Source organism: Hyperolius riggenbachi, chromosome 4, assembly GCF_040937935.1.
Source record: "Hyperolius riggenbachi isolate aHypRig1 chromosome 4, aHypRig1.pri, whole genome shotgun sequence".
In the NCBI taxonomy this organism is placed as follows: Eukaryota; Metazoa; Chordata; class Amphibia; order Anura; family Hyperoliidae; genus Hyperolius; species Hyperolius riggenbachi.
The window spans coordinates 45,475,096-45,494,841 of NC_090649.1; the positions used below are offsets into that span (position 1 = coordinate 45,475,096).

The window sequence follows — 19,746 nt, forward strand, 5'->3', positions numbered from 1 at the left end:
CTGTTACATCGTATTGGTAGGCATATGAGCAAATTCTACTGCAGCCACATGAGTTACAACGTGTGTGTGTGTGTGGGGGGGGTGGGGGGAAGCTTTAACACATTTTTACCCTCAGCGTCGGCACCTACAAAAGTGGACTATTCCTCTGTCCACTGCTGTCTATAGGAAACTGTAAAACAGATTCCATGACAAAAAAAAACATTACATTACAAAAATATATGTAAAGTCTTTATTTATAATGCTTTTACATCATTACCGATGTTGCCACAAAAATACATTCTTCGTGTAATGATCGAAGATGTTACCTCTGTGGTGGAAAGCAGCGCAGCTGCTTTCACACCTGATGTCACCTCTGCGGCCACGCCATCCCGGGTGTCGTTTGTCGACTCAAGTGGGACAGGGGTCTCTGTTGCACAGCAGCTTAGGTCCACACACCTGCACATGGAGCAAAAGGACCTTTATGGGCGTAGGAGACAGATCAGCTGACATTGTGGTCAGCTGACTTCTACCTGTCAATCTACCTTGCAGGTTGGTTCAGCCCTTGGGCAGGGCTGCTTGAATCTGCCTTCAGTATTTAAACCTGGAGTTGTTACTCTGTCCTTGTCTGCTGTCGTGAATACTAGTGTGTTAGCGCTCAGACCTTAGATTAGTTCCGGTGTGTTTTGATCTGGGAGGAAACCAGGGATTTCACACAAGACTAGGACTTTTGTTATTTTGTATATTGTAGTGAGGTTCCTGTTGATGATAGATGTATATGCAATAATTGCGATATACATCTATCTATAGTTAGCTCATTTGATTGTATAGATTATTACTGATTTCCTGTGTATGACTCTGGCTAAACTCTGACTCTGATCTCGTTTTCTGATCTCGTTTTCTGATCTGCCTTAAAGTCGCTGAACCTCTGCCTGATTACCGATTACTCTTCTGCCTCACAATTCTGTTCTGAAACTAACCTCTCTGTTGCTGAACCGTGCCTGTCTGACCATTCTACTCACCAGTGGTGCTCCCCACTGGTGAGGTGTGCTATTTACCCACCAGCACCTCTGGTGCGGTATCGCTACGTTTCCTTAAAATGACCGACAGTACCTTGCCAGCTCCATTGGTAAGGTTTTGCCAAACTATGCAGTTGCTGTGACTGTTAGTACATTCCCAGAACCCCCGTAGGTCTGGCCGTATTTAGCAGTGCCTTTCAGCTAGTGCCAGCCAGCACCTCTGAAGGGGCCTAGCTTTATTGGTTTATGAGGCTCATCAGCTTCACGGATGAGCACTCGTTAATTACTCTTTATTCCCACCAGCTCCACTGGTGAGGAGTTCACCAGCCTGCAGTACTGTCTGAATCACCTGCTCCTTAGGTGATCGCTATTTGCAGTATTGTTTGTATCACCTGCTCCGCAGGTGTCCTCTTGGCTGCAGTACTGTCTTAAATCACCTGCTCCTGAGGTGATCACTAGGCTGCAGTACAGTCTGAATCACATACTCCTCAGGTGCCCTCTTGGCTGCAGTACTGTCTTAAATCACCTGCTCCTCAGGTGATCACTAGGCTGCAGTACAGTCTGAATCACATAATCCTCAGGTGCCCTCTAGGTTGCAGTACTGTCTTAATCACCTGCTCCTCAGGTTATCACTAGGCTGCAGTACCGTCTGAATCACCCGCTCCTCGGGAGATTCTATCTCCTCAGTATCTGTATCTCCAGCTTGCTGGGGGCTTGTACGCTATTATACTGTCAGTGTACTGATTGTGCCTCACCAGCCTCTCAGGTGAGGTCTCGCAGAACTATTAAGTTACAGTCGCACCAAGCATTACACTCATAGCATCCTTGTGGATATACTACTATTATTGGTGATTCTGCAGATCACTACATAATCAAGTATAGCGTCTGCATTATTGGTGATTCTACAGATCACCATATAATCAGACGTCTGAGTTGCGGCACCCCACCGTTACACTTCGATTGAGTTCCTTTAAGGAGATAAAATTTGACTGCCTTCCAAAGAAGCTGAACTTTTGGGCATGACCAAATATACAGTATGTTTAATAGTTCTTATTTGGTTACAGTTCCTCCAACATTCAGGGGAGGATGATTTGCCAAATTTCGCTAACTTGTCAGGTGTCAAATACCATTGCCAGACTACCTTCAGCAGATTTTCATGGTGAGAAACACTGTGTGAAGAAGCTTTCAGAGATCTGATTGCTAATTCCCTGTCATTCTGGGAAATTTCTATATTAATTAGTGATTGCCATTTTTTAAATTGCCATGAATAAACTTTCTGTTTGGCTGAAGCTAATTGTTTGTAAAGAATAGATGTGCCTTTTTGGCAATATTTATTGGGTAGCAGTAATCTTTGAATTTTTAGAGGAAGAGGAGTGGGATTATATTTATGGGGCACATTCATTCTAAATACGGAGTGTAGCACACATATTGTATTGTTGGGGCACATTGGTAAATCCAGTTCCCGGGGTTAGATCCAAATCACTGACATCAGGGGGTAAATGAAATGTAAATTGCTGCAACAGGCTTGTAAAAAAGATGAAAAGTTCCATTCTCGCCAGAGTTTCTCCAACGCAGGCTCTACGACCTGAAATGGAGAAAGAGAGATATTTCACAGGAGGGTCATAGCGAAGTAACATAGACATGCAAAACAGCACCCAGAAAAAGGGGCGCCGGAGATGGCTCCACTGTGTTTAACCTAAAATAAGACCTCCACCCAAAAATAAGCCCTAGCTTATATTTCAAACATTCTTGAAATAGAAACCCTTTTCTTTAAAAATAGGACTTTTTCATAAAGGGAACCTAAAGTGAGAGGGATACAGAGGCTGCCTTATTTATTTCTTTTCGCACAATACCAGTTGCCTGGCTGTCTTGCTCATCCTCTGCCTCTAATACTTTTAACAACTTCGCCATATCTGGACGGATATATCCGTCCAGATAGGCATTGCTGCTGCAGCCGTGTGGTGCGCGCGATCGGGCGCACGCCCGCGCGTGCTCCCGGTGCCTCCCGCTCCCCCCCCCCCCTGATCAGTGAATGGGAATATAATTCCCCGGCAGAAATACAGATTCTTTCTCATCAGAGAGCGCTGTATTTCTGCCCGTACAGAGTCTCCCCAGCCTCTTTATACTTCCTGGATGCGCGATCGTTCGCATCCAGGAATTTTTTGAATGTGGCCATCTTGTGGCCAAATAGTAAACTGCACCCACATACCTTTATTAAATAAAAAAATACATTATATTACATCTAAAATTAGCTATTTACCTCACAAACTAAAATTACCCAAATACATTTTTGTATTAAAATAAAAAATAAAAAAATTACAATAAAAAAACAAAAACCTACATAATTAGTTACCTAAGGGTCTGAACTTTTTAAATATACATGTCAAGAGAGTATCTTATTACATTTTTTTCAAATTATAAGCTTGTAATTAGTGATGCACGCAAATTGAAAAAATGCACCGTTATTTCTAAATAAAATATCGGTGCCATAAATTGTGATAGGGACGTAATTTAAACGGTGTAATAAGCGGGACAAATGGGCACATAAAATACATGGGTTTTAATCACTGTAGCATGTATTAATTTTAAACTATAATGGCCAAAAACTGAGAAATAATGAATTTTTTCCATTTTTATCTTAATTTTCCTGTTAAGATGGATATAAAAAAAATAATTCTTAGCGAAATGTACTACCCAAAGAAAGCCTAATTAGTGGCAGAAAAAACAAGATATAGATCAATTAATTTTGATAAGTAGTGATAAAGTTATTAGCGAATGAATGGGAGGTGAATATTGCTCGGATGCATAAGATTTTCAAAGCTGTAGGCTGAAGTGGTTAAGGTACATAAACATGCATGATCAAAGACATTTGAGGCAGCTGATAATGACCAGGGATGCTCAAATTCGGCTTCGGGAGATATCTGGATTTTTGCTATCCGGATATCTCCCAGTAATGCTGTGCAGGCTGGGCGGGGGGGTCAAGCTTACCTCTCTGATGTCTTCTTCGGTCGTCCCTCGGCGCCTCCCACGATGCGCTCCATGCGCGTCACGTGATTACAAACACTTCCTCCTTCAACCCGGAAGGAGGAAGTGTTTGTAATCAGGTGACCGCCGCTTGGAGCGCATCGTGGGAGGCGCTGAGGGACGACCGAAGAAGACGTCAGAGAGGTAAGCTTGAACCCCCCCCGCACAGCATTACTGGGAGATATCCGGATAGCAAAAATCCGGATATCTCCCGAAGCCGAATTTGAGCATCCCTAATAATGACCACCAAAGCTGATAATCATGTGTGTGTACAACAGACCCTGATCCCTGACAGCTGCTCTGCAAGCAATCTGCCCGGTGGATAAACTCTTCTACACCTTTATGCATGCCACTCCCCCACCCGCTGCATGGCGTTATGTACACACCACTCCGTCATCCCACAAACAGATTTTTGGCAGCTGACAGCACTGGAATGGAGGGGAGGAGGAGGATGGGGAAGCCTCATTAGGACCCATAGGCTTCCCCCTCCCAAAGTAAGTACCCACAGGGGCTATTTTTATTTTGCAGTGTCTCTTTAAGAAAAAAAAAATATACATTTTATGAGCATTTCTCTATGCGTTTAAAGTGTATTGGAGATTAAATAAATAAATCATACATACCTGGGGCTTCCTCCAGCCCACTTCACCCTGGTCACTCCCTTGCCACCACCCTCTGCCTCCTGGATCCTCTGCTATTGCTCCCGGTAACTTTGCCCAGTCAGGGCAGTCAGCACAAGAGCAGTGCGGCCTCACATGCTCTCCATCTCGATTCTGCATCCAGGAGAGTTCTACACCTGTGGTAAGCTACGACTCCCGAAGTTACCGGGAGCAATAACGGAGGATGCAGGAGGTGGAGGATGGCGGCGCGAGACAAAACAGGTGGAAGGGGGCTTGAGGTAGCCCCATTTTTGTTTTTATTTCATCTGAGGTTTACTTTAATTCAACTTTAATGTCATTACCGGCTAAATGATCTTTTCCATGTGTGCATAAAATACAGCCATTCAAAAGTGCTTCTTTCAAAAACTTCCTGATGGGTATGTCACAAGTTTTTCACAACCTGCTCAGTCTACACCCAAGCTGGTGCACATGTATGATGAATGTTACCCTGGCAGGAAAATGGATCAAATTCATACAGTTCGGCAGAGCCGGGACAAGGTCCTCCAGCACCCAAGGCTGAGACACCAAAGTGCGCCCCTCCATCCCTCCCACCCCAGCCGTCACACACTGATTGCTATTAGACTAAGAGGGTCACAGGGCCCACAACCTCCCCAACACCTTAATATCTAGCTATCTAGCTTGCAGTCACTGCTATGTATCCCCTTTTCTTATTTCTTTCTGCTTCATACACAATTAGGAATGACAACTGAATGAATTGTGCGCCCCCTCCTACACTGCGCCCTGAGGCTGGAGCCTCTCCAGCCTATGCCTAGGCCCGGCCCTGCAGTTCGGGCCAAGTTCTATACAGATGTGTTGCTAGCCTACAGGCTAGCAATGCTTACTGTCGCTATGAAAGGCAGAGGAGGGCCAATGGAGTGGCGAATAATGGAGGGGACAGAAAGAGGAAGAGAACAATCCCCTACGTCAGCATTCTGGTGAGTCAATCTGTTGTGTCATAAAGTGGGGCCAGGGACTGCTGTATACAAGTTCAAAATTCCCGGTCGTGGCAGCCTTACCAATATATATATATATATATATATATATATATATATATATATATATATATATATATATATATTTAACATGTGTATGCAGCTATAGAATCAATTTTTTATGTATGTTTCCCTTTCAAGCCCCAATTTCTACATAAATATAGGCAAAGGATGGGAATGCAAACAGTCGCCCTCTACAGAACACACGCAGTATAATTTCAAGCTAGTCACACCAGTCAAAGTGCAAATGCCAATCAGTAGGAGTTAACTTGATCCGGTTCTTCAACTGCTGGTGATTTCACACCACCGCACTCTACTATGAGAACACATTTTTCTTATCAATTCTTTTCACTGCCGACCATAAACTCAATTAGAAAGTATGGCAGCTGGATGAGCAGAGGAGAGCAGCTCACATGTGATGTAATTTTCCAGCTTTTTCTTTTAACCAAAGATACAAAGAAGGCCTTCAAAGAGATGAAAATCTAGTTGCATGCACCCCCACCAACTACTTTCATGTGGCATTTAGAGTTGGGCCGAACGGTTCGCCAGCGAACGGTTCCATGCAAACTTCCGTGGTCCGCGTTTGCGTCCCGCAGGCGAACGTTTGCACCATGGAGGGTCAACTTTGACCCTCTACATCACAGTCAGCAGGCCCAGTGTAGCCACTTAGGCTACACTAGCCCCTGGAGCCCCACCCCCCTTATATAAGGCAGGCAGCGGCGGCCATTACGGTCACTCGTGTGCCTGCATTAGTGAGAGTAGGGCGAGCTGCTGCAGACTGTCTCTCATAGGGAAAGATTAGTTAGGCTTAGCTTGTTCCTGGCTGCATACCTGTTCTGTGAACCCACCACTGCATACCTGTACTGTGAACCCACCACTGCATACCTGTTCAGTGAACCTGCCACTGCATACCTGTTCAGTGAACCCACCACTGCATACCTGTTCAGTGAACCTGCCACCGCATACCTGTTCAGTGAACCCACCACTGCATACCTGTTCAGTGAACCTGCCACTGCATACCTGTTCAGTGAACTTGCCACTGCATACCTGTTCTGTGAACCCACCACTGCATACCTGTTCTGTGAACCCACCACTGCATACCTGTTCAGTGAACCCACCACTGCATACCTGTTCTGTGAACCCACCACTGCATACCTGTTCAGTGAACCCACCACTGCATACCTGTTCAGTGAACTTGCCACTGCATACCTGTTCTGTGAACCCACCACTGCATACCTGTTCTGTGAACCCACCACAGCATACCTGTTCAGTGAACTTGCCACTGCATACCTGTTCTGTGAACCCACCACTGCATACCTGTTCTGTTCAGTGAACCCGCCACTGTATACCTGTTCAGGCGACCATATGGGCTGTAAAGCTGTGGGCTGACCATATGGGCTGTGAACCCACCACTGCATACCTGTTCAGTGAACCCACCACTGCATACCTGTTCAGTGAACCCACCACTGCATACCTGTTCAGTGAACCCACCACTGCATACCTGTTCAGTGAACCTGCCACTGCATACCTGTTCTGTGAACCCGCCACTGTATACCTGTTCTGTTCAGTGAACCCGCCACTGCATACCTGTTCAGTGAACCTGCCACTGCATACCTGTTCTGTGAACCCGCCACTGTATACCTGTTCTGTTCAGTGAACCCGCCACTGCATACCTGTTCAGGCGACCATATGGGCTGTAAAGCCACCAAAACCTGCACTCTCGCCATGGTGCGCACCAGTCCAGCACGGCCGTCACTAGTACAAACAGCTGTTTGCGGTGCGTTACACGGTGAGTTTGGTGTGTCAGTGTGAAGCAGTACCTTAATTACACTACCTGATTGATGTATACACATGCAAGATGTTTTAAAGCACTTTAGGCCTGTCATTTAGCATTCAATGTGATTTCTGCCCTTAAAACGCTGCTTTGCGTCAAATCCAGATTTTTCCCGGGGACTTTTGGCGTGTATCCCACTCCGCCATGCCCCCCTCCAGGTGTTAGACCCCTTGAAACATCTTTTCCATCACTTTTGTGGCCAGCATAATTATTTTTTTCTTCAAAGTTCGCATCCCCATTGAAGTCTATGGCGGTTCGCGAACTTTTACGCGAACCGAACCTTCCGCGGAAGTTCGCGAACCCGGTTCGCAAACCTAAAATCAGAGGTTTGGCCCAACTCTAGTGGCATTTAGGGGAGTCCTGCTTTTAACAACCCTTCATTCCACCTTCATCAAGAAGCAGACCCAAGTGTAGCCTCTGAAGAGCTCCTCTTTTTGCTTAAGGTAGCCATACATAAAGCGACTTGGCGGCCGATCGACAATCCAGTTCAATTATTATAATGAAATTGGATGAAAATCTGTGCCGCCAAGTGCATGCCTGACTGGCAAAGCGACTCATTTCAGGACAGAAATTGGTCGCACGGTCGATCAAGATGTCGGGACGAAGTTGGTTGGTCAGGTGTGCGGCGGTATGGTGGCGATTTACGGAACGAGTGACGAGACCCCCGCCGCTACTAATGTATAAATGTGCCCAGTATGTGCATTTATACATTACCTGCCCTGTAGCAGCTTCCGCGCAGTGTCCGTAACCTCCGGGCAGCTCTCCATACACACTACTGGTGCATAGTGTCTGACGTCAGTCTCTATGCGCCAGTGGCGTGTACGGAGAGCCACCCGAAGGATTACGGACACTGCGCGGAGGCTGCTACAGGGCAGGTAATGTATAAATGCACACAACGGGTAAATTATACATGGGGCAGTGGCAGGGTGGACTCAGCCGATCCCCTGAAGATTTCATGTTGAAATCGGATGGGAGTCGACCTGTAGTGATGGGCAGAATCAACAAAAAACAAATGTATTTCTAATCAGATTTGATTAGAGATAAATTTGTCTCTTTGTCAAATCTGCCCATACATCACTAGATGTTTGGCTACCTTTAGACCTTTTACATTATCACCTCTCCTTCCCCCATACTAAGGATCGTTTTCCAATGGGGAACAACGAGGAAGACTCACCTGCAGAGAATGGCATGAAGGCATCTTTATTTATAAAATTTCCTTCGGAGTCCAGAAAATGATTTGGGTAGAACTGCTCCGACCTTTCAAATTGAGTCTTGTCTCTCAGTACAGATGATAACAGAGGGATTATATATGTCTCCTAGAGTAAACATAAGACATCTAGTAGATTATGTTTGCATTAAAAGCAGGATACAAAAAGGAACATAGGGACAAAGATCAGGTGTTAGCAATGAGTTGTGGAGAGAGGCAAATAGATAAAAACATCCTCAGTTTGGGTTGTTGATTAAGACCCCTTTCACGCTGGCATGTTGTGTTACCCTGTTTTGCCGCAGGGTTATGCTATGCCAGTGAAAGTCTATGGGGCATTTCCTACCGTCATGGTGCGACGTAATCCCCTGAAAGTGCCCAGTTTATGGCAAAAGCAACAGCGTGTAATAAACCAGCATGCATTGCAGCGACCGGAAGTCATGTAATTCTATAGTGACGCAGCTTTTTTAAATTTTGTGTAGTTCCAGTTGCGGCGCAGAAGCATAGGTTTTCAATACACTTCTGCGCAATTTTAGTTTTGGCCACAGGAAGTGAGCGCTTGAGAGCTTCACTCTCTATCAGACACTATACCTGATTATATATATATGTATATCTGCAGAATCACCAATAATGCAAGTATAGCTAACAAGGTAATAGCAAGTGTACAGTGCTTGGTGCAACAGTAATACTGATAAGTTTTGGCAGAACCTCACCAGAGGAGCTGGTGGGTACTATCAGTAAGGAACCTCACCAGAGGAGCTGGTGGGTATATCAGTAAGGAACCTCACCAGTGACAAGGGCTCACTGGTGAGTAGAGTGGTCAGACAGATCGGTTCGGCAACAGACAGGAGGATACAGTACAAAATCGACAGGCAGAAGGATAGAGATATTTAAGGCAGAGTCAGCAACAGGATCAGATGGGCAAAAGTACAGAATCTATTAGCGTAAGAGTAGTCAGAAGAGAGCCAGAGTCATACACAGATAATCAAGCAATAATAACAGTAGTAATAACAATTCCTAGTCTTGTGTGAAATCCCTGGTTTCCTCCCAGATCAAAGCACACCGGAACTATCTAAGGTCTGAGTGCTAACACGAAGCATTCGCAACAGCAGACAGTTTGCAAGTGATTCTCGGAGGCTTAAGAAGCGGAGGAGACCCCTTGGCCATGCCCACGCCCATCAGCCAATCCGAGGATCAACAAGATGGCGCCGGGTGCGGACGCCACGGCCACAGGGCTCCGGTCTTTTTTTCTTCTTTTCTTTTAAATTTCTCCCACCTGCTCTCACCAACAGCCTCCATCCGCCTGAGGGAGATGCAGGGGTCACAGACGTGCACGCAGGCTGGCATCGGCTGTTCGGCCGCTCTGCCGCCGAGGAACTGACCCCAGTGTGCGCTCTCATGGACTCTAGCACATGCCACATGGACCCCGTCCGCCGGGATCTGTGAGCGAGGAGGACGCGGCCCGATTTCTGCATTCTGGGCAGGCTGAGGAGGCGGGCCACTGCGCCAGTTGCCAGGAGGCCGCATGAGGGGTGCATCGGGATCGCCAGATATCGGTGGCCGTCAGGGGGCCGTCCCCCTCCATTCGCCATCCGCTCACTGTGAGCCCATCTGCTGCTGCAGCCCCACAGCCAGGCCATCCGTTCACCGCGCCACATCTCTGTCGGTGAGCTGCTCCCTCTCGGCACGCAGTCGCATCACGCGACTGCCAGGACACCAAAGGGCCGATCAGCTGAAGCGGCCACCGCCACCCACGTGGAGCAACCATGGACCCAGGCACTACACTGCTTTGCCCTGCCTCTGTGTCGCACACCACCGCTGCCTGGAAGCCACCTCGGGCACACTCAGGAGACCACAACAATCCAGGGGGCACATAGCTGCTGCCCTGATCAGCCTGGGCCTGATCAACCTGAACAGCTGCCGCAACCCACGTGGAGCAACCATCATCACTGGGCCCCCTCTGCCTGCAACCACCAGCATATGGACATCTTGGGACTGAATAACAGACTGTACCAGGGGTGTTCAATCTGCAGCACAAAAAGGTCCCTGCCTCTGCCTCTCTCCTCTCGCTTTTGGCTCTCTCTCTCTGGTTCCGCTTTTTCTCTTAGCTGTCCCTTCTCTCTCTATCTCTCTCCTTCTCTATCCACTCTCTACCAGGACACTCTGCTGTCCGCCTCCATCAGTTTCCTCCCTACTTTTTCGTGGACATTCGGAGCACCTGTCTTGTTGGAGCGTGTCGCTGTGTAGCGTCCAGTGCCGAAAATGGCAGCGCTCAGATCAGCTCTCAGGCTGCTCCTCCAGTCCCACTCTTTTCTGTTCCTGCTATCAGTGTACGTTTTGCTCTGTTTGTATTACGTTAATCTGTACGTGTATGCTGTAATGTAATGTTCTCTGTTTTTGCTTTCTATTTTTGCTTTATTGTTTATACGTTTGTACCATGCTTACCTGTACACGACGCTCTGCTTAATTGTACGCACAAGCTGTAATGTTGTCCTATGTGTGCTTGTCCCATGTCGATGTATGTACATGCTTAACCTTGCTATTTTCTTGTTTTTCATCAACGACCCTGTATGCGCCAAAACCAATTCCGGGTACAACCCACCGGTTGTACTTGGCGGAAATAAATTCTGATTCTGATTCTGATTCTGGCAAAATATTGGAGTATATAAATAAATCTTTTATTTGTCATAAACTCGACAATTCCTTGTGTCTGCATCAGGGAGGTAAGTCCACCTATTGCCTCCCTGTTTTTAAACATTTTATCTATTTTTATCCTTCTGGCGCCTCTGTAACATTGGTTACTATGATTCTGATTCTGAGCTGCCGAGAGTCTCCTCTGACGTCAGCCGACCGGCAGGTCAGCTGACGCGCCTCCTCCCCGTATAAAGGTCTTGTCTGTGCGCACGCGCGCGCGACAAAGCCACCCTATGAGCCACTGACAATCCCCTAGGCATGCTAGACGCCAAGGAGACAGGAGAAACGCCCGACAGGGAAACCGAAGCAGCTGCGGGGGCATCCTGACTGCCCGCAGCTGCATCTCCACAGAATGTTACAGCACCTTGGTGAGATTTGCTTGGCTATTTTCAAGCTGCATGAATTCACATACAGAATTTACATAATCCTGCATGAACTCAGAATAGTATGCATCTGAATCATATGCATATGCATATTCTGTAATTACCACCAGACTGTATTCATTTCAAAGCGACTTATTAAGGTTGACCTCCAGTGTTGCTTGCTAATTTTTGTCAAAGTCATTTTCGCATCGAAAATGCTATTTTTGTTTTCGAGAACATTTTCACAAAAATAGGTTGTAATTTCACGTTTTCACAATTTTACATGAAAACATGGAAAAGTTGTTATTTTACCGCAAGAATGCAATTTTTACCACATAAAAAAAACCTATATTTTGCCGCAAAAAAAAAAAATCACAAAAAACGCAAAAAATTACAAAACGTATTTTCGATGGCATTTTTGCTTGAAAATCAAATTTATCCTTAGTTTCATGAAAATAAATGTGAAAAGAATATTGACATTTTCGCTCATCACGGTTGACCTCCTCTGTAAATTGAAACGTGAAAAAAAGGCAGAATGACACTTACTGTTCCCATCATTTTTTTTAACTAATGCAACAATGGCTGCCTGCTTCATTAGAGGTTATATCTGAGCTGCAAAAAAATAACACCTAATTACCTGTGGCTTCCTCCAGCCCCTAGCAGCCGCTATTAGTGTTGGGCGAACAGTGTTCGCCACTGTTCGGGTTCTGCAGAACATCACCCTGTTCGCATGATGTTCGAGTTCGGCCGAACACCCGATGGTGTTCGGCCAAACCGTTTGGCCATATGGCCGAACTAAGAGCGCATGGCCGAACGTTCCCCGAACATTCGGCTAGCGCTGTGATTGGCCGAACGGGTCACGTGGTTCGGACCCGAACGCGCTCTGATTGGCCGAACGGGTCACGTGGTTCGGGTAAATAAATACCCGATCCACGTCATTTCTCCGCCATTTGTCTGTGGGTTTAGCTTTGGGTAGGCAGGCAGGGTAGTTCTCTCTCCAGCCAGGCTAGCCAGGGTCCCCCCAGTCATTGTGTCGCTGCTGGGAACAGTAGTACACCACTCACCCACACTATATAGCATTGTGTTTACTGCCACTCTGTGTCTCTGCTGGGAACAGTAGTACACCGCTCACCCTGTATAGCATTGTGCTCTGTGTCGCTGCTGGTAATAGTAGTACACCGCTCACCCACCACTGTATAGCATTGTGTTTACTGCCAGTCTGTGTCTCTGCTGGGAACAGTAGTACACCGCTCACCAACCACTGTATAGCATTGTGCTCTGTGTCGCTGCTGGGAACAGTAGTACACCGCTCAACCACCACTGTATAGCATTGTGCTCTGTGTCTCTGCTGGGAACAGTAGTACACCGCTCACCCACCACTGTATAGCATTGTGCTCTGTGTCGCTGCTGGGAACAGTAGTACACCGCTCACCTACCACTGTATAGTATTGTGCTCTGTGTCGCTGCTGGGAACAGTAGTACACCGCTCACCCACCACTGTATAGCATTGTGCTCTGTGTCGCTGCTGGGAACAGTAGTACACCGCTCACCCACCACTGTATAGCATTGTGCTCTGTGTCGCTGCTGGGAACAGTAGTACACCGCTCAACCACCACTGTATAGCATTGTGCTCTGTGTCTCTGCGGGGAACAGTAGTACACTGCTCACCCTCCACTGTATAGCATTGTGCTCTGTGTCGCTGCTGGGAACAGTAGTACACCGCTCACCAACCACTGTATAGCATTGTGCTCTGTGTCGCTGCTTATTGAACCTCTCATCTGTATTACATTTATGACTGCATGCCGACAAAATACAAATTGCTATCCGCACGCTTCTTGTCCTCATGCAAGGCCTGGGTTGTTGTGTCTCAAAGCGTGGCCTTCTCCTCCTGCACCTCCTCCTGTTCCGTCACGTGTGCTGCTGCTGGGTTAGCGTTGGCGGTCCCTTTTCCTGGAACCTCTTATCTGTATTACATTTATGACTGCATGGCGGCAAAATGCATGCTATCCGCACGCTTCTTGTCCTCATGCAAGGCCTGGGTTGTTGTGTCTCAAAGCGTGGCCTTCTCCTCCTGCGCCGCCCTCCTCCTGTTCCATCACGTGTGCTGCTGCTGGGTTAGTGTTACCGGACCCTTTTCCTGGAACCTCTTATCTGTATTACATTTATGACTGCATGGCGACAAAAAGCATGTTACCTGTGCAAAGAAAACAGACATTTCCCTTTGAAACTTTAAAATCGATTTTCTCAAAAACGATAAGTTCTTTTTGCTAAAAAAAAAATTCCTCTTGTACCCACTCCCAAGGTGCACATACCCTGTAAATTTGGGGTATGTAGCATGTAAGGAGGCTTTACAAAGCACGAAAGTTCGGGTCCCCATTGACTTCCATTATGTTCGGAGTTCGGCTCGAGCACCCGAACATCGCGGCCATGTTCGGCCTGTTCGGCCCGAACCCGAACATCTAGATGTTCGCCCAACACTAGCCGCTATGTCAACATAAGTCTTGGCTGTCAGAATTAGCAGTATTACCTCACCAGCGGAGAGTGCTGCGGCCGCCGCTTCTGCGTCTGACGTCACCCCGGCGGCGGCCGCATCCTCTCAGACATCTTGCACAGCCCCTGGCAGGACAGGTCTCTCCTCTGCACATCAGATTAGGTCAGCACGCTAGCGGGCGGGGCGGCAGGACCTTTATAATCTGAGGAGATGGTTCAGTTGATCTTGCGGTCAGCTGACACCAACCTGCCAATCACACGCTGCTGATTGGTTCAGCCCTCTGGGCGGGCGGCTTGAACTTGCTTTCTGTATTTAAGCTGGGAGATGTCATTTGCTCATTGTCTGTTGTTGTGAATACTCCGTGTTAGCGCTCAGACCTTTGATAGCTGTAATCAGTAGCATTCAATACCATTGTATTTATCTGTGTATGACTCTTTGCCTGTTTCTGACTATTCTTCCTGCCCTGTGATTCTGTACCTCTGCTCATCTGATCTTGTTGCCGACCTTTTGCCTGAACCTCACTCTGAACCTGCCTGTCGATTCTGTACCTCTGCTCATCTGACCTTGTTGCCGACCTTATGCCTGAACCTCACTCCCAACCTACCTGTCTATTCTGTACTTTAATCTGCCCGTCTGCTGCCTACCGCTTCAGTCTGACGACTCTCTCTCATCAGTGGGCCCTCGCCACTGGTGAGGTTACTGCTGATCTCCTATCAGTAAAATACTGTTTGCACCAATCACTACACTTGTGCTATAAAGCTTTACACCCTCTGTTTGTATATCTGTATTATTTGTGATACTGCAGATCACTAAATAATCAGATATCAGCTGCCTTGCTAACACATTGTCACATTGGCGCTGTGTTATTCCATGAATGTCTATGTAAAGGTGAAGAGGATTCATCCTTACCACAGCAGCGGAGCTCGTTGTTGAAGCAGCATAAACACATATTTTTAATCATCTTGCACGGAGCGCCTCTTACTATTCCGATATTTATTGGCTTACATTGACCATATGATCAATGTAAGCCAATGAGATTGGCTCATACTGATGACAGGGTCAGGAGCCAATAAAATCCGCTACTGACCGGCTACTGACCGGCTCATAGAGCTCTGCCGTCATACTGACAGCAGGGTAAGTGAGCTGCAGTGGGGAGACCGTGATGAGATTGGTGCGGGAGCGTTGAGAGCAGCAAGAGCGCACAGCAGCGGTGAGGTGAAATCTAAGCCCAAACAGGTCATTGATTTCAATCACTGTTGTCCAAAAGCAGTTAAGTTAGGTTCTACATTATTACTCCATGTTAAAATTGTTACCTTTGGAATAAAATATCCTCTAAACATCACATCTTTGGTTGTCTCGTGCGCCCCATTCAGGGGAACGATGTCAGCAAATCTCTGGATCTCATGTATGACGGCATTGGTATACGGCATCTGCAAGCGGTGGCTGTACATAGGTTGTGCTGATCCGATAACCCTGGAAATCTCGTCTTGCACTTTTTCTGAAATCATAAGTCGTAAATATTAAAATTAAAATAAATATTACTTTTTAATCCATTCGGTAAAGACCAGTGTGGAAAAAAAAATGTTTGATTGGCATAGTACTGAGCAGATTAGTAAACACGTTATTTTATGCTTCCTTAAAGCATACATGAAGTGTTAAAAAAAAAAAAAAACTAGATGCCTACCTTAGTAGATGGAGACCCCTAGATAGTCCACCCAAGCCCAGTTGTACTGCACAGATACCAGCAGGGTTTGCACCTGTGCTGTAGCACAAAGCTGCTCATGCACCTTTTTTTTTTTGCTTTGTGCAAGAGCCACTTTGTGCTAGTAGTCAGGAGCAAATCCCACTGGAGCTTATGGTGTACAGCCATGCTTGTATTTAGAAGGAAGAAGGGCAATGGAGGTCAAGAGGGTGCTGGCCAGAAGCGGAGGGGAGCTTCTCACTACTTATTTAAGTATCTGCATTGAAAAAAATGTTCTACTTATAGGTTTACTTTAAAGGCTTAATAAATCGTATGAAAAAAAGAAGAGGAGAAGAGGATCGGTACCACAAGTGAGTTTTATTTCCAAAGGTGGGCACTGTGCAAACATACACTTCACATGAGCTCAGAATGCAATCACATATGACATACCGGTGCAAAGAAGTAGTGCTGTGACGGTGGGTGCTGGGGACAAGAGTCTGACGGCCATTTTGCTCACATAAGCGCTTCCACGGAGGCTGACATGCGGGCATCAGCAGCGGCCCTGAGCTGTGGATTACCATCCCGAGCCTGACTCGGGATTACAGCTAAGGAGTTTATAGCTGTGTAAGCATTTTCCCACTTTTTATGATAAAAATCAGAGCACAAAGCTCTGCATTAATTTGTGTGACAAAGTTCTGCATTCATTTGTGTACGTTTTAGCTGCACTGTAACCAGGGTTGCTCGGATAGTACTTTTTAAAATCCGAATTGATCCAGATCCGGATACCCAGAAATCCGGATCCGGTTCGGATATCCGAATCTGATCATTTAGATGATAGCCGTGTGAACGCGGATATCCGGATGCATTATCCGCGGATATCCGACCTATTCGGATATCTGGATAGAAAACCAGAGGTGCCCTTTAAAATGCTTCCAAAACATTTTGGAAGGTGAAAAATCCCTCCTCCACCTCCACCTCCACCTCCTCCTCCCTGTTCATGGATCTTGTCTTCCAGGGATTTTTAGGATGTCAAAAGCAAACTCACATACATTGGCCAGGAATCGAACCCAGGTTAACTGGCTTGGAAGGCAGCTATGCTCTCCACTATACTAACACACAGTGAATGCTTTGTTGTAGGAAAAAATGATGTTAAACTTCATGCAGAAGACTTACTTTTTCCCTCCAAAAGACACACATACATCCCCATAAAATCATTTAGCAACAACTAAGAGTGCACAGTCTCTGTGGTGCAATCGGTTAGCGCATTTGGCTGTTAACCAATGACTAATGAGAGAGAGATGAATCTACATGGCTATCTGGGGTTCTCTTTGGACAACTGTTGAACACAAAGCCATCCATGGGTGGGTTTGAACCAGCATCCTTTTGGTTAACAGCCAAATGCGCTAAGCAATTGTGCCACAGAGACTTTGCACACAGTTGCTGCTAAATGGCTATCTGGTGTTCTCTTTAGACAACTGTTGAACACAAAGGGCAAGGCCATCCCTGCGTGGGCTTGAACCACCAACCTTTCGGTTAACAGCCAAATGCGCTAACCAGTTGCACAACAGAGACTGTGCACTCAGTTACTGCTAAATGGCTATCTGGGGTTCTCTTTGGACAACTGTTGAACACAAAAGGCAAGGCCAAATGCACTAACCAATTGTGCCACAGAGACTTGCACTCAGCTGCTGCTAAATGATTTTATGGGGATGTATGTGTGTCTTTTGGAGGAAGGAAGTAAGTTTGTTACAAGAAGTTTAACACCACTTTTTCCAACAACGAAGCATTCACTGTGGCAGTATAGTGGTGTGCATAGCTGCCTTCAAAGCAGTTGACCTGGGTTTGATTCCTGACCAATGTATGTCAGCTTGCTTTTGACATCCTACAAATCCTTGGAAGACAAAATCCATGAACAGGGAGGAGGAGGAGGGTGTAGAAATTTTATCTGTGTAATTGGTTTCAGATCCAGATATCTGCAATATCTGTGGATATCCGTGTCATGCGTCCAAATATCCGCAGATTGCTATCCGGATTTTTAAAAAAATCTGAATCTGAATCGGATAGCGTAAGAAGGTTCGGATATCCGGGTTATCCGGATATCCAAAATCCAGATGAGCATCCCTGATTGTAACCATCCACCATCAAAAGTGAGTCTGTGTCCTATGTAAAATGTGACACCAGCCAGTGCTGGTCTCTGCACTTTCCAGAAAGGCACAGGGAAAGATGTATAGCCTGAATTGGTGTCGGGTTTCTCACACAATTAGCAGAGCATGTTTACTTGTTTAGGAGATAAGAGATACATAATTTTCTTTCTGCTTAACCTGACACAAGGGTTTCAATGCATCTTTCTCAGACACTTCAGCCATTCCTGGGAGCCCAACATCATATTTGAACAGCTCATTCAGAGATAAATGTTTATACCTCTTGCTCTGACTAGCTACATTTAGTGAAAAGGGTCGCTACAACCACTACACACCTACTTGTTCAGGAGCAGGACTTCCAAGATGCCTCAGAAATGAAAAGTAAGAGCAAAATCAGAGCAAAAGATGGCTCCTTATTTATAGTCGTAGCTATGACTAAGGAGCCTTTTGCTCCGATACGTGTCAGCTGTTTTACTGTATTTCTGCAGAAGCACACATGAAGACTGGATTTTAAGCCACAGTTTAGTGCAGCAGGATCTCTTTCTATCTTTTCATTTCTGATTAACTAAAGTAGACACAGGGTTATTAGTTGGATTTTACAAATGAGTACAAATTGGAGTGCTGCCACATGGTTTGGTAAGGGATGCTCATTCTGATTCTGCCAAAATGAAATTTCCACATTTACCATCAGAAATCAGCATTTCTGACTGGAACTCGTAAATCAACAGAAATACGGAGTTACCACAACTCGGTAATTTTAGCCCAATTACAGAACTCAGAAGCATTGGACCAATCAGAGAATGCAGAGTCAGTTTGGAAGTATTTGGCCAATCATAGAATTTTTTTATGTATTTATTTATTGTATGTATTAAGTGCAAACATATTACGCAGCGCTGGACATTAGCTTAAGTTACAGACAATATTTAGGGGTGACATACAGCAATATGACAATACAGGAATAAATGCAAACCAGATCACACAGCACAGTATGAGTACAAGGTAATGCTTAGTCAGTCACTGGATGGGAGTATGGAGATTAGGCAAGTTAGGTTCACTCAGATCTGTAGGATGGGTGTACGGTAATGGAGGCAGAGCAGGGACAAGGTCCTCCAGCACCCAAGGCTGAGACACCAAAGTGCGCCCCTCCATCCCTGCCACCTCAGCTGACACACACTGATTGCTATTAGACTAAGAGGGCCACAGGGCCCACAACCTCCCCAACACCTTATTATCTAGTTATCTGGCTTGCAGTCACTGCTATGTATCCCCTTTTCTTATTTCTTTCTGCTTCATACACAATTAGGAATGACAGCTGAATGAATTGTGCGCCCCCTCCTACACTGCGCCCTAAGGCTGGAGCCTCTCCAGCCTATGCCTCGGCCAAGCCCTGAATGGAGGTGTATGATCAGGTAGGAGACATAAGTAGGAGGACCCTGCCCAAAGGCTTACAATCTAGAGGGAGAGGTAGGGACATGAAAGGTAGGGGACCAGAGTTCAGCTAAAGGTTTAGAGCACTAGTGAGGAGGGGTAGGCCAGAGTGAAAAGGTGAGTTTTGAGGGCCTTCTTGAAGATGTTGAAGGAGGGGGAAACCCTAATGGGGGTAGGTAGGGAGTTCATAGTGTTGGAGCATGCATGGGATTGAGTGATGCGGGGGGCAGTCAGGCAAAGTTCA

At 46.2% G+C, this 19,746-nt stretch overlaps 1 protein-coding gene across 1 annotated transcript in view; it reads right to left on the reverse strand.

The window, feature by feature from the left end:
* Positions 1-215: 215 nt before the first annotated feature.
* LOC137571195 (cytochrome P450 2K6-like) overlaps positions 216-19,746 on the reverse strand; it is an 80,371-nt gene continuing 60,840 nt past the window's right edge. The window contains exons 7-9 of the mRNA XM_068280019.1: positions 15,566-15,750; positions 8,676-8,817; positions 216-2,580 (exon numbers count right to left, since the gene is read on the reverse strand). Of these exons, the coding sequence (XP_068136120.1) occupies positions 2,399-2,580; positions 8,676-8,817; positions 15,566-15,750 (509 nt within the window). The 3' untranslated portion in view covers positions 216-2,398. The remainder of the gene's footprint in view (positions 2,581-8,675; positions 8,818-15,565; positions 15,751-19,746) is intronic.